Genomic DNA, 14,810 nt, shown 5'->3' on the forward strand with positions numbered 1-14,810 from the left:
TTACACTAGAAGTTTCAAATTTTGAATTTATCTTGTGAAGTATATTCTATTTGTATTAGTAATTCTTTCGTCTCTATTTTTCATTAAGAACCACATAAGTTTGCTACTTATGGTTAGTTCTTCCAATAAAATACTTATGGTTAGTTCTTTCAATAAAATGATATTAGGACATTTTTGTAACCTATAAAAACTTTAAATAATTAAAATTATTAATTATTTAAAAAAATTTCAAACTACAAAAAGAACCTAATATACCTAAGAAGATGACGACAGGAGTCCCACCAACATGGAAACACAATTTACTTTAGAACTTTCAAGTCTCAATGTAGCCCCCCAATCCAAACCCAAATAAGATTCCAAGATCATTCCTCTTTCACCTTTAACCTTTAAACCATGCCAATCAACATCTAATCTTGCCCCAAATCCAACGGCTCTAATACGGTAATACCTCCACGTGTCCATTCCAAATTCAATAAGCCACCACCACCACAAGTATATACACACACATACGAATACACAAAACCAAATAAAAATAGCAATAAATAGTTCCTCACATGGCATAATAACAGAGGCAGACAGAAGAGAAACCTTTTAATACTCCGAAGAAGCAAACAAAGTACCACAGTAGAAATGGCGGACACGACAGCCTCATCAGATCCCAGGGACGTGAACTCGGAGCTCCGATTGCCACTTCTGGAGCCGGGTAAGAAATCATCAGAACCCGAGAAGCTCTGCATCGACGAGATGCTCAGGACGTATTGCGGCGAGTTTGGGTGGTGGCAATTGAAGCACTTCGTGTTGACCAGCCTGGCTTGGGCTCTGGAGGCTTTCCACACCATGGTCATGATCTTCGCGGACCGTGAACCCGGTTGGAGATGCGTTTCTGGGTCCGGTTGCGATGCCACCGCAAAGACCGTTTGTGGGTTCGAACCGGGCACGTGGGAATGGACCGGCGGCTCGTCTGGCTCGACTATTTCGGAGTGGGGTTTGGTTTGTGGATACAAGTATAGAGTTGGGCTCGCCCAAGCCTTCTTTTTTGGCGGCTGCATGATAGGTCAGTTTTTCCACTTCTCTCTTTTATTTTATTAATATTAATCACTGCTTTGAATTTTTTAGAATAATACAATGTTTTTTGAAACAAGTTGTAGTAACAAGCTGTGAGTGATAAGAATAAAATACTAGTATTAGTTGTGAGCCACGTGAAAATATGTCCAGCCACTAAAATTTTTGTGGCGGTAGGGTTTTTTTTTTAATTTTTATAGTTTGTGAATGGGTTTAATTGGAGAGGAGAGAGTTCCGTTTCTTACTAGCAAGTGTGATAACGATTGATTGTGTGTGTTTTTGTTTTGTGACATGTTAAGTGCATGCTAGGTAGGATTTGGTGTAGATGCATGAACAGTATAATATAATAGTAGTGTTTTGTGTGTATTATTAATAAATGGCTAACTAGAGGAAAAATAATAATAAAAAAAAAAGGAAAAAGATAATATAAAGAAAGATATGGGAAAAGGGTATAGATTGTCTTGTTCTGCATAATTAAGTAAGTTCATGTTTTTGAACACTCATATTAATGCGGGAATGGAATCTATGGCCTTTTATTGTTGTTTTTAACTTGGTTTAGTTAGTCAAAACATGCGGCTAAGGTTTTAATGTTTTTTATGCTGCTAATTGAGCAGTACCACGATGAGTCACCAATCAGTCAATCACCATAACCAGTTAGCAGATCTTTTTTATTTTATTTATGGAAAATCAGTTGGCAGATTATTTTGCCTTTTGGGAATTTATAAGAGATAATGAGGTTTCCATTCATTTATGGAATTCATATCGTATTCACTATCAAGAAGAAAAAGGTGTTCGGTGGCTATTATTATACGGGGATAGGGTAGTTAAGGATGATGTAAAGAACTTTAACTACTTGTTTTGTCCATCTCATTCCTTATTGTGCAAGACTAATATGAAAGCTTATTAATATATAGGTCATGCATATTGAGCAGTGGTTAGTTTTGGGCTATTCATCCTAATCTTACACTATACAGAGATATTTAGAGATGGCAAATATCTCAAGCCAAATCTTATCTTGCTTAGGCCCTCACCACCTCGACGAGGGGACAGGATAGGGACAGATTTTGTCTACCACTTTGTTTTGTTCCACCTCATCCTGCAACACACTCTCTCTCTCTCTCAATGCTCTCATTGTTATTTTTCTATTTTCTCTCTTATCTCTCGTTCTTAGATCAGTATCAACTAAGTTCTTCCTATGAAAAGAATCATACAATATCACTGAACCATGAGGCTTTCCACTTTTTTTTTAATGTTTTTCTTAATGACTATGGTAAAACTTAGATATATCATTTTAGGTGTAGTATATTAAATTTCTAAGTAAATTTAATTCAAACAGATGACTACATTAATCAATTAGGTGCTTGAATATAATTGAGTAATATAATATATAGTATAGCACAAAGTATTGCAACTACCTTATCATCAGATGTGTTTAGTGCTAGCTATTTGTTAGAATAAAGCTTTGGTTAATGATTTCATACATATGAAATTCAAAGAATTGCTTAATCAATAGCAATAATGATGATAAAAACAAAAGCAACTAAAGTACAAAGTCAAAAGATATGGTATGACGGACACGTATTTTAGGAGACCAAGTAAAGTGATACGCGTGACTGCAGAGGGGGAAAAGATTCTGGTTCTTTTGTATAAAGCTCGAACTTTTTTTTTTTTTTTTTTTTATTAAGAATACTAAATTTTAGCCCATGGGGAGAGGGGAGAAGTTCTTAGAAAATATTTATTGAATTTGTTGCCTGTATGCCTATACTCTTAGCTTCTGTCCCTTTACCTAAAGAATATTGAATAAAAAATGACCTCTAGATGGCAGATACCTCGTGTTGTGCTACACATAAGACATATATAGTAATAATACCTTGTATTATAATCAATGTGGTTTGAATTTCCATAGTAGTGGATAAGGAGTAAGGCTTTTTGTATCTAGTAGATAATTGCACAATGTAGCAATTGAAAAACCTCCAGGAACTTTATTCTTGCCCGTTTGCATTTATATTTTTGGGAGCCTCTATCCTATTACCTTAAGTTTCCCTACGAATTTCATTGTCTAAATATCAACACCAGGCATGAATATTTGCAGGAATTTATGTTCATTATTTGTAGTTTCATGCTCTTTAATCCTGTATACTATATGTTATTTGAATGTCAAAAAAAAAGGGTCGTGACAACCACTTTTGTGTTCCGCAGCATGTGACAAGATGTGTTTGAGCCCCATGAAAATCTGCCTGTCTTTTCACATGTAAACTTAAAATATCACATGTGAAAATCCCCCATGGCTTTTTAACATTGTCTTTTTAGCTGTGCTCATTTCAAGGATAAAATGGTAGAAAGTACAAATGAGATAAATCACTTATGTTAAAGCGCATAAACAACGAATATGTGGATAAATGATCACTAAAGTCATTGTTATTGTTATTTTAATTGCTTATGCGCCTCATACATTTTCTCTAGCTGAGACTGAAAGTAGCCTTGGTGTGATAGTTTATGCCTTCACCAGTATGTACTTTCTCTCTGCAGGTCGTTAGTCTCCAGCACTTTGTACACTCTTATCTTCTTTTTCTGCTTTTCCGTTTGCCACTACTTTTCATCATATGCGTACTGAAAGTGACTATATAAATTAATAAATTTGATGATAACTTCTGTCCCAGTTGAGGATAAAGCTTACCATTTGTTTGTGGCTTCTTCTTAAAAGAGTGAGGCAATATAATTCCTTTTCAGCCAAGGAATGTGCCCACACTATATTGTTATTGAAATTTTGTAAAGAGGTTTATCATGGATTTAAGTCTGGGACCAAATTTGAGTTGGACGTTCACAGGGCATCCCAACTTTTTGAATGAAATTGATATTATAATTCCTTTTCAGCCATGAAATATGCCCACACTATCTTGTTATTGAACTTTTGTAAAGAGGTTTTATCTTGGATTTAAGTCTGGGACCAAATTTGAGTTGGACGATTCGTGGGGCACCCCAGCTGTTTGAATGAAATTGAATTGCAGAATTTTTCACCAAGCATCAGACTTGGTCATATATATAAATTATTGGCTAGATTGTTGATATATCTTTGTTTCCTACCTAAAAGAGAAAGCTGATATATATGTGGGTTTGCTTCTCATCAAGCACATATCACGGTCCTCCATTTGGGAAGATAATTTGCACTTTTTGATTGTGCTTTCTCAAATGCCTCACAAAACCACATTCTTTTAGTCCCCTTGTATTATGCCAGGACAATATTGACAATTTGTGCAGGCTGGATCCAAAAGAATACTAGCAATAGATCATACACGGGACATTAGGACATTGAATGAAATTCTTGCTATTGAAAAAAAAAAAAAAAAAAAACCAAAAGCCTGCCACAAGATTCACAGAAGAAACTAACACACATAGGTTCTTGCATGAATGTACATATAAACATTCTTGTATGTGTATTAGGCATTAGCCCCCATCCACCAGTTAGAACCCAAATATTTGGCCCGATTATTGCTTGAATTTGCCTAAGATAATTCAATTAAAATCATGGCTAACATGTTTATATTCTATTTTCAGGTGCCGGAGTATTTGGTCATCTCTCAGACTCCAAATTAGGAAGAAAAGGCTCCCTAACAGTAGTTTGTATCTTAAACGCTCTCTTTGGTTGCTTGACAGCATTTTCCCCAAACTACTGGACTTATGTCCTACTTCGCATACTAACTGGTTTCAGCACAGGTGGCGTTGGCCTTTGTGCTTTCGTCCTTGCCACCGAACCTGTTGGCCCCACAAAGCGCGGCACTGCTGGTATGTCCACATTCTACTTCTTCTCAACCGGAATTGCATTACTCTCTGGCATAGCCTACATTTTCCAGTCATGGCGTACTCTATATATTGCTTCTTCCATTCCCTCCCTTCTCTTTCTTGTCATTGTCCTTCCTTTAATCTCTGAGTCTCCAAGATGGTACCTTGTTCGAGGAAAAATAAAGGAAGCCATGACACTTATGCACAACATAGCTAAAACCAATGGAAAACACCTTCCTGATGGAGTTGTGTTGGCACTTGATGAAGAAACAAATAAAGATTCAAACTATGAACAGCCTTGCAAGGAGCAATTGGAAACTAAAGAAGCAATAAGTGGTTCTCTCATAGATGTTGTTCAATCACCAATCACTCGTACCCGTCTAGTTCTAGCTGTGGCCATTAACTTCTTGTGCTCGGTTGTTTACTATGGTCTTAGCCTAAATGTTGTCAACCTTGAAACCAACCTTTACCTCAACGTGCTCCTTAATGCAGTGGCTGAAATGCCAGCTTTTACAATCACAGCAGTTTTGTTGGACAAGTTTGGTAGGAAGCCATTGGCGATAGGGACATTATGGTTTAGTGGGTTTTTCTGCTTTTTGGGAAGCTTAATGACTAGTGTTGGGATATGGAAGATAGTGAGGATGGCTTGTGGGATTTTGGGAATTTTTGGGATGGCTGGGACTTACAACTTGTTGTTTATTTATACAGCTGAACTGTTTCCAACAGTGGTTAGAAATGCAGCACTAGGATGTGCAACACAGGCAGCGCAAATGGGAGCAATATTAGCACCATTTGTTGTGGTTTTGGGTGGTGGGTTGCCATTTGTAGTGTTTGGAGTGTGTGGAACTTTGGGAGGGATGCTTGCCTTTTACCTGCCAGAGACATTGCATAAGCCATTGTATGACACTATGGGAGGAATGGAGGATGGAGAAAGTGCTTGCAGAGTTGTGTGAAGGTGTTCAGAGTGTGTCCTTTTTGCTTCTTCTTTTTTGTACTTTCAACGTTCATTAGAATATGCATGTAAGCTTCTAATGATAGGTTTTTCTTCTTCTTCTTTTTTCTTTTTGAGTGTGTGTGTGTGTGTAATATAGCGTGTTTCACATACCTAACTCTTGAAATGAAAGATGAGATATAAAATTTTTGTAGAGAAATAAAGTAGATGTAGGAAAATTGTAGAATGGATGCATAAGAGAAAGAACACCAAGAGAATTACTGGTTTGGCTTGTGAGCCCACGCTATTGTGTAAAGCCTTAGAGGTTAAATTTTTACTTGATATTTCTATATATTTTCTATGTTACAATGAACCCTAAACAAGTAGATATAAAGATTAGGGTATACATTAATGAAGGAGTTGGGAAGGTGGTTGTTGGGAATTGAGGAGATACATTAATGAGGAAAGATGTATTATCTTTAGCATTAACTATGAGTGCTGATAAGCATTCTACAGCAAAGTTTCGCTACTTGGAGAGGCAGGGCAGCAATCTAACGGTTATCACATGGTAACTGAAGCTGCAATTCATGTCCTAATTGCCCACCCAAAAATCAAAGAACAAACACGAGGCTAGTCTTTCACAAATCAGACCTCCAGTCACCAATATAATATAAGCAAATGCAAGTGATAACCCAATAAAACTTTTTTTTTTTTTTGAGAGTGCAATTCAAGCACATATTATAGGGGTACCCCATGAATGTTAGCATTGATTAAAGGCAGCCTTCTTTCAAGCATTCACTCCTATAAGTTCTCAAGCCCAGTAAGCACTTCTTGCCATATATTTAGTATTTTAGAATATTTTTATAATAGAGTGTAGTATTAGATACAGGCATCTTTTCCAAGCGTTGAGTTTACAAAAAAAAAAATACAGAAAATAATTTAATCAGATTCTGAAAACTACTGAAACGCAAATGCAACTTGGGATTACCTTTTCATTCCCCCCAGAGCTGGCTCAGGCTAGCATTATGGTCCTGTTGGTTCATGGTTCTAACTTTAACCATTTTTGCCATTTTACCAAAGAACATGGTTGATTTTTGGTGAATTTGAAAGAAACAGAATAGAGAATTGGTGAATGGAAATCAGACCCCCATGGCAAGGTTTAGTGGTTTATTTTCTTCTGAGCTGTTCATGAAAGACAAAATTTGATAGGTCTAGATTATTAGTTGGTCTTATTTTGTGAGTCTCATATTCAACTTTTCCTTAGCACCCAAAAAAAAAAAAAAAATCACATTCAACTTTCTAAAACCCTACTCTTTTTCTCAGTACGACTATTTTTTTTTTTAATCCAGTTCTTTCAAAACCAAATAAACTTATGATTTTGTTTCTCAAAAAAAAAAATTATATATATATAGACACACACATATTTAAACTAAATAAACTAATGATTTTAAGCTATCTCAAACAGAGACTAAAAATAAGGCAGTAAGCAACCAATTGCTAATTTGCTATAGGCTGAGAATGGCTTTGGACATGTTGCTTGATGGACCAAGCACAATAGTAATCCTGTAATTCTCTTGGGCTATTCTTAAAGTTAAACCCAATTCTGTGACAGACCGTGGTCCATTTTGTCCGATTTCAAGAACCGCATGGCCTACGTTGTGCATATTGCACTGAGCCAAATTACCAAAACCCGCCAAAAGGCTTATAGGTCAACTTATTAAAACTCTTTATTATTGTCAATTAGAACGTTTAGGTTCAAATCCCTCACCTCTAACTCTAAATCAAGAAGAAGGGAAAAAAAAGCCACATCCCCTGCTCTGCGCTGCATATAGCCTGCCACTCATATATGGTTTCATAAGCATTGCAATTTCTTATCTGAAAAAATTGTAATAATAAACGTGTGTTCTGATAAAGATAAATCCCAAAACAGATAAATCCAATTAACGGAGTCAGCCATAAGTGACGGGTCACCAAAAGAGACGGTCTAGTTAGTCTAACCGTCAAAAAACTGGTAGACGGACTAATAACCTGGATAGGGAGACAAGGAGACGGATGGACTCTTTAAAGTGGATGGATTCAAGGAAAATGATTAGTTAAAGCCACGTGGCACCTACGTGGCCTAAGTGGTCTTCCAGGATCTTAATATGAAAATATCCTGCATTCTATGTCCAACAATAATTAGAGGAATCTCTACAAAGAAAGAATCCCACGAAATACGAGCATTAATGAAGATCTTCTTTATAAAAAAATACCTTCTCTATCAAGAAACGGAGAAAAATCTAGAGTGATTAAAAACTCTCTTTTCTAACTTAACTTTTGGAGGGTCTTTGGCTGGTACCACACCGGTACCCTCTGCAAGGTTTTCTCTCTTTATTTGTATATCGCAAGTCACCAAGAACACGTGAGTACTATTTGGCTCACTAACAATTTTTAACATTATCACGTTCAATCGAATCAATGATCAACCCTACTACGAGTCAATGGAGAAAACACGTAACTATACCCTATTCCACTTGGACAATACCCAGTACATGTGAAGTCGGTGGCTTGAATTCAGCTTAAGCTATGATTGTTTTGGAGTGCCGTACAATACTTGAAGTCTATTTCATTGCTAACACTATTTCCATACAGGTCTTGATTTCCTATTTCATGTGCAACACTGTTTCCTAATTGTCTTAGGACTAGTTTTTCATAGCAATTTTGGTGCAAAGCAATCACTACTAGCCGACCTAACTTAGTATAAATGGGATAGAGGTGCTTGTGGAGAAGAAAAAGAGAGTGAAATAGAGAGATTGGCTGCTGCATATTTGTCAAAGAGCTATTGGGTGTATTGGGGATTGGGTGTATTGGGGATTGGGTGTGTGTAAGAATATTGATACATCAACTTTATCCTCATATTTGATTAGTGGAATTTTTTCGTCATTACCCGTGGATGTAGGCCAAAAGCCGAACTATGTAAATCCTTGGCATTATTTTGTTTATTTGTGTTTGTTTATTTTCTGAGTTGGGTTTGTTTTGTTCCTATTGTTTATTTCTTGGAAATCTTTCTATATTCATAATATTTTCACAATCAATATTGAAGTGATAGTGCAACTTGGAGGCGCTTTCCTACCTCAGTACAAACCATATACAATTGTTTGCTGGTTCTGTTTTTTGGGGAGGCTTATTCCACATGCAATAGCTACTGCTGAGGGTACAGCAATTTACGTCATATGTGATTCAAAGTCATGAGCTGAGCCAGCTGGGCTACAGGGAAAAACACACTAATTTGTACCTTGTAATATGCACTAACTAGCATTATCCACTATAATATTCAACACAAAATCCTTCTCAAAAAAAAATATATAAATATATATATTCAACACAATCCAAATCCCATTTGAGTTTTACAAGAGTTTACTTAATTTCTCAATTATACTCCGCCCCCACAGTTAACGTACATAAGGAAGCAAAAGAAAGCAGAAACTTGTCAAGTACTTCAAAACTTTACCCCCCCAGTACCCACTAGAATTGCCACAATAATTGAACTCTTCCAATTAAGCAGACCACCACTAAAGACCACGATCATAGTACTACATTATTATATGGGATACTATAAAAGATTTTCTTTTACTTTCAATACAAATTGGGTACAATATAATATTCATGGGCTTATCTGATTTTATTTCGAGTCTCTTTTATTCTTTTTCTTTAAAAATTCCCAGCTAACAAAATTCTTACTTTGTCACCCCCAACCTAATCAATTCTGACTCATCAAGTCATTGTCATTTATAATTGTTTTTACATTCTTAAAAGAAAAGGTAGGCGATGGACCATTTGACAGCATGAAACATAGCCAGAAATCCTATCACTGATCACTACGACTTTTGCATCAGCAATGCAATGTCATGAAGACCTTGTTCCATATGAATCAATCTTTGTATATACGCATTTTAGGCCCTATCTATCTGCGGTATTAGAATTTAGAATCATGAAGGAAGAATAAGACAAGACTATTTGGGTTTGTGAGGAAGAACCATATGAGTCTGATCAATGCAATTTCACCAAAGATTGTTTTGAGTTCAGACTTGTTCTTAGTTCTTACACTTTCAAAAACTAGGATTTGTTGTTTCTGATAAGCTATATAATAAAATAAATCGTAATTAAACAGATGACTTGGCTAATTGTGTATTGTTTAATTGGTTTATGAAGAATATGGCATAACTCGAAGTATGCCCGATTAATTAATAAAAGGGTGTCAAAAAAAATGAAACTAAAGAACTAGTCTCACGTTTAAGATCAACAAAACTAAGTTCTTAGGAATGAGAGGTAGAAATCTACAATGGAAAGATCAAAAAGATAGTTGGAGACAAATATCACTGAATTAAGACTATGAGTGGAAAAGCATTTTCCCGAAATACATATAAGAATTCTAAAGGAAAAATACAAATAAAGGTTTTTCTCGCTTTCTTTCTCTTGTTCTTCCCTCAATTTTTCTGGATCCCCTTTCTTGTTGTTCTCCTCTTCCAATTGTCCTAAATATTATCAGTGTATAATCTCATAAGATCTCATTAATCTTAAGAACTATTAAATCAATCCTTAGGGTGATAAGTTTTATTTAAATATAACATTATTTTCCTAATAATTATTCACATAAAATTGCAATTATAGAAAATGTAATTATTAAGTACTCATGGAGTACTATTAATGCGTATTCTCCCCTCTCACATAATTGTGAATCTCACTAATTAAATTTATGATGAAATTCTCAATTCCTGTGTTTAGAGAGGAAGAATACGCATTTATTGTTACATTGAAAACTACTGTATATTATAAAGGAAAACGCTACGGGATGCCATTAGTATTAAATGCAAAAACGGTTCAAAGCACAAGTATCAAATAATAAAAGCATTTATTTCCAGAATTTACAATTTGATTCATACAATACGAATAACTTATGTACACTCCCGTATAACTAGAAAGCTCAAGTGAACGCCATCAGAACATGAATGGAGCCGGAGCAAATGTCGGAATAATCGTCGGCATGTGACTTCTCCTGAAAATTTTTCCACCAAAAAATTATATCCAATTTAACCAATCATCACATAAAATGCCACATAGAACCATAACAACTACCACCAAACATGTCTAAGATTTTAGTATAAAAAAAAATCGCAATTTCAAAAATTCTTTTTCAATAAGGTATAAGTTCTCTTTATCCAGATTAATATATATATAAAAAAAATTAAATTCCATACCATAAAAATTAATGATCAATAAAATATAACTAAATCTTGTTTATAATTAGTGAATTAAAATTAAATCAACCGGTAAAATAGTTGAATAAAAGAAGACAATTAGGATTTAAGATTATGCTATTTGTATTAATAAGTTATAACAACAAAAATCTAATCCCAAAGTTTGGTATCTTTGACCTTCTATCCAATTAAAAGATATTGTTTGTAATTATCCACACCTATTACATATATAATTTTTTTTTAAATCAAGATATTTGTTTGTTTATATAATGAAATAACGTAAATTTAAAAAAAAAAATTAAAAATAGAATAAAGCTAAAGTTAATCTTACATTCATGTGATCAAACTTTTACTAGTCTTTTTCAAAACTTTCGTTTATTAATAATATCTCACCGCATCGTTAACTATTTGTTAAAAAAAAAAAAAAATGGTAAAATAGGTTGTGAGTCGTGAAGTTCGGAAACATACTCGTAGTCGTCGCTATAACTACGAACGAGAACACGGGCTCGAGACGGAGCAGTAGTAGTCTTCTTCTTGGAGTTGGCGAGCCTTTCAGAACTCGCCCTCTTTTTCTCCTCCTCCTGCTCTTCTTCCTTCTTCTTCTTCTTTTCCATCATCACCATGTCCTCCGATATCGCGCATAGAGTCGGCTTCCACTCCGCCTCACCCGCCGACGCTCCACGCATCCTCCTCCGCCTCCGAGCCATAGACAGCGGCGCCAGCCTCGCAGTCTCCCCCTCCTCCTCCTCCTCCTCCCCCTCCTCCGCCTCACTTTTCACCACCCTGTCAAGGCGCGTGACCCCACAACACAATAAAAACTTCATCCTTATATGAGACACTAAAATACTATGATGTTGTTTGTTGTTGTTGAAATCTGGGCTTGGGGTTGTGAGGAATCACGTATGGTGCCATTGCTGGACAAGTGTAGCTTCCCTTCTCATTTCTAATATCTTTCTTTCTGTTGAGACATGGAAGAGAGGGGGGTAATAGTATTCCAATTTTTATAGAGCCAACTCAAATGTGTGTGGTGGATTTTGTCTCTATCTACAACCGAATAAGACCGCCCATGGTTTTCTCGTTTATTACCAAAATGTCCCACTACACCCAACTCAGATCAAATCGATGAGCTGCTATTTCCATAGGTCCTCCAACTTTTCTATTTGTTTTTTAACCTAAAAGTAATTTTTTAACATAAAGGTAATGCTATTTTTACAAACCGTTTATAACGTTAATCGTTACAAAAATTTCGTAACGTAATAAGTCGCGGGTCAAATTAAGATTTGTTTTGAATTTGTTATATATGTAAAGTTACTCTTTACAAAGAAGTTGAATTTATATTTATAGAACTCTTTTTATAGGTAAATGTAATTCACATCACAAGTTTATGGTATTGAACACCTCATCTTTTAATATTTATCCTTATTTACGCGAATAGCGGATATAGTGAAAAATTATTTTTCATTTATTGGTCATAACTCAGTAGTAGAATTAAACCAAACTATAATTTTGGTAAATGTACCTTTGTCACGGTTTCAACTTAATTGAATCAATTTTATCCTTCAAATTTTACTCCTTTGATTATTAATTTTGTCAATTTTGTTTCTCAACTTTAAAATCAACTTAGTTTTATCCGTAAAAGATGACTTGATTAAGGATTAGATTAACTTGATTTTAGAAGTTAAGTATGCACTTGGTATCAGCTTATTTATCTTTTTGTTAAGACTTAAGAGTGTGCTAAAGTATAGTTGTACTTTGAAAAAATGAGAAAAAAAAAAAAAAAGGTTTTAAAAAGTTGTACATTGAAACTAAAAGAAAAAAAAAAATTTGAAGCCAAACGGACACCAGGAGACTAAACTTAGTTCAACAAAAAATTTAATTTTAGATATTTATTAAAATGAAAAAGGAGAGCATTATTTATTATTCCCTTCGTCCCACTTTGTTTGTCTTTTATTCTATTTTGGAATGTCCCAAAATATTGTCCTGTTTCTAAAAATAAAAGTTATTAGTTTACTAATTGTAAGTGCACAATTGCACCTGACCCCAAGAACAGTTACGGGCCCAGGCCCAATGAGCCTTAAACAATATGAATTTGTAGAGTGTGGGCTTGAAACCCAGGGTTAGAAGTATGTGGGGATTAAATGACAAACTAAGGATTTCGAATACTTGGAAACAATAAGGAATATTGTAAATTGGCCTCTCGGACGTAAGCGTTCTTATATTATATCCCTTTCTTAGTCTTTTCTTTCTTTTTAGGTTACAAAAAGTCCCCCCTTTTCTATTCCAAGTTTCTCCTTAAATACTCCTCTTTTGAACACTTTGTACACGTGTTGCCCCACCTCCCCCTTAGCCTAGATATTTCCCTTCTCAGTGCCTTTGAATAGTAACCAGAAGTTTCTCTTCTCGTTCAGTGTCACTTCCCCATAAATGCGGCCAGGGTGGTAGGTGCAGGGTTTTTAATGTGGAGGTAGCAGCCTTTATCTTTGACATTTCTTCAACACCGGTGCTTCTGGAGCGTTCTAGGGTTCACCCCTTTTAACCATTGGCCTTAACCATGACATCCCCTAATCTTTACTATGAAATCCCGAGTTCTTCAATGTTCATCCGAGGATAAGGTCACCCTCGCCGGATCCTCGGATCCTCGGCGTATGGGCCGACCCATAGTACTAACAATTTCTAAACCCAGGATCAGGTCGGCCTTCCTTAACACGGCCCAAAAGGCCCACGTTCCCATCAGGATCTTTTTGCCCCCCACAATAGCCCCTCAAAACTCTAATTTTCAACGTCCGAGGAGAAAAATAGGGTTTTGATCCGACGAGAACCTACTCCAATCATTTTGTGAGTAATGGCACGTGTGGAAATCGTTTCGCGTCCCAGAAGATGCCATTTGGCGGTTTTATTTTGAACAACGCGCGTATTTAATACTGCCAGTTACACTTTGTCCCTCACGTTCAACGGTGAGATGGGCATCTAACGGCCCTCATTACTCCACGAAATTTTAGGCGGGACAAATATAATTTCGAGGCCGCCTTTTCGCACGTCGTGACGCTTCGGGAACCTGCGCCTTCATTTATTCCTCAAGAATCAATCCCATCAAAACACCAACAATCATCCTTTACCAGCAGAAAACCGTGGAAATCTGTACCTTCAACTTTGTAAGTTCTTACTCTCTCTATTCTTAACCCTTTCTCCTCGGATACAGTCCTCGGCTGTCTTCGTAAACACTCTCCCCTTTAGAGTTTAACCTTTCGTTCTTTTCCAATGGGTAAGTTTAAGTGTCTAGTTGATACCGCCGCTGGGATGGAAGGCTTTAGGGCCAAATACCGTATTCCCAGCGATGTAGGACTAAAATACTGCCCGGCAACAGCCGTGGCCGGTTCTAGGAAAGAGGGAGAGGTTATCATTCCTATGATAGCCTTTCTAGAGGGTGGGATGACCCTCCTAATGAAACCTGTAACTAGGGAGTACCTTCGCAACCACCGGTTGTGTCCCGATCAATGCCTCCCAAACGTTTTTAGAGTTCTAGGTAGTGTAGATGCTCTAAACGAGCAGATGGGTTTAAACCTCACATGGCATGATGTCGTGTTCCTATATGAGTCCCATAAACTTTCTAAAGTAGGTTATTACATTAAATCTCGGTCCAGCACCGTTAGACTAATATCCTGTGTGCCCAAATCAAACAAAGGCATGAAGGACGACTACTTGATCGTGTCTGGGAACTGGCACGACGGCTTCCACTGCCCAGTTGAGTGGGGGGATCCAGGTGCGACGCCGTAGGATTAATCTCCCCACAACACAACTTC

At 36.3% G+C, this 14,810-nt stretch overlaps 2 protein-coding genes across 2 annotated transcripts; one reads left to right on the top strand and one right to left on the bottom strand.

The window, feature by feature from the left end:
* The first annotated feature begins 290 nt into the window (after nucleotides 1-290).
* On the top strand, nucleotides 291-5,997 carry LOC142641635 (organic cation/carnitine transporter 4). Its single transcript, XM_075816106.1, has 2 exons — nucleotides 291-1,054; nucleotides 4,618-5,997. Exons 1-2 carry the CDS (start codon nucleotides 631-633, stop codon nucleotides 5,793-5,795), a joined length of 1,602 nt encoding a protein of 533 aa, XP_075672221.1. The 5' UTR covers nucleotides 291-630; the 3' UTR covers nucleotides 5,796-5,997.
* Nucleotides 5,998-10,645: 4,648 nt separating this feature from the next.
* Nucleotides 10,646-11,999, bottom strand: LOC142638304 (uncharacterized). Its single transcript, XM_075812324.1, has 2 exons — nucleotides 11,479-11,999; nucleotides 10,646-10,808 (listed from the first exon to the last, which is right to left on the bottom strand). Exons 1-2 carry the CDS (start codon nucleotides 11,832-11,834, stop codon nucleotides 10,751-10,753), a joined length of 414 nt encoding a protein of 137 aa, XP_075668439.1. The 5' UTR covers nucleotides 11,835-11,999; the 3' UTR covers nucleotides 10,646-10,750.
* Nucleotides 12,000-14,810: the final 2,811 nt, after the last annotated feature.

This window comes from Castanea sativa, chromosome 6 (assembly GCF_040712315.1).
Source record: "Castanea sativa cultivar Marrone di Chiusa Pesio chromosome 6, ASM4071231v1".
In the NCBI taxonomy this organism is placed as follows: Eukaryota; Viridiplantae; Streptophyta; class Magnoliopsida; order Fagales; family Fagaceae; genus Castanea; species Castanea sativa.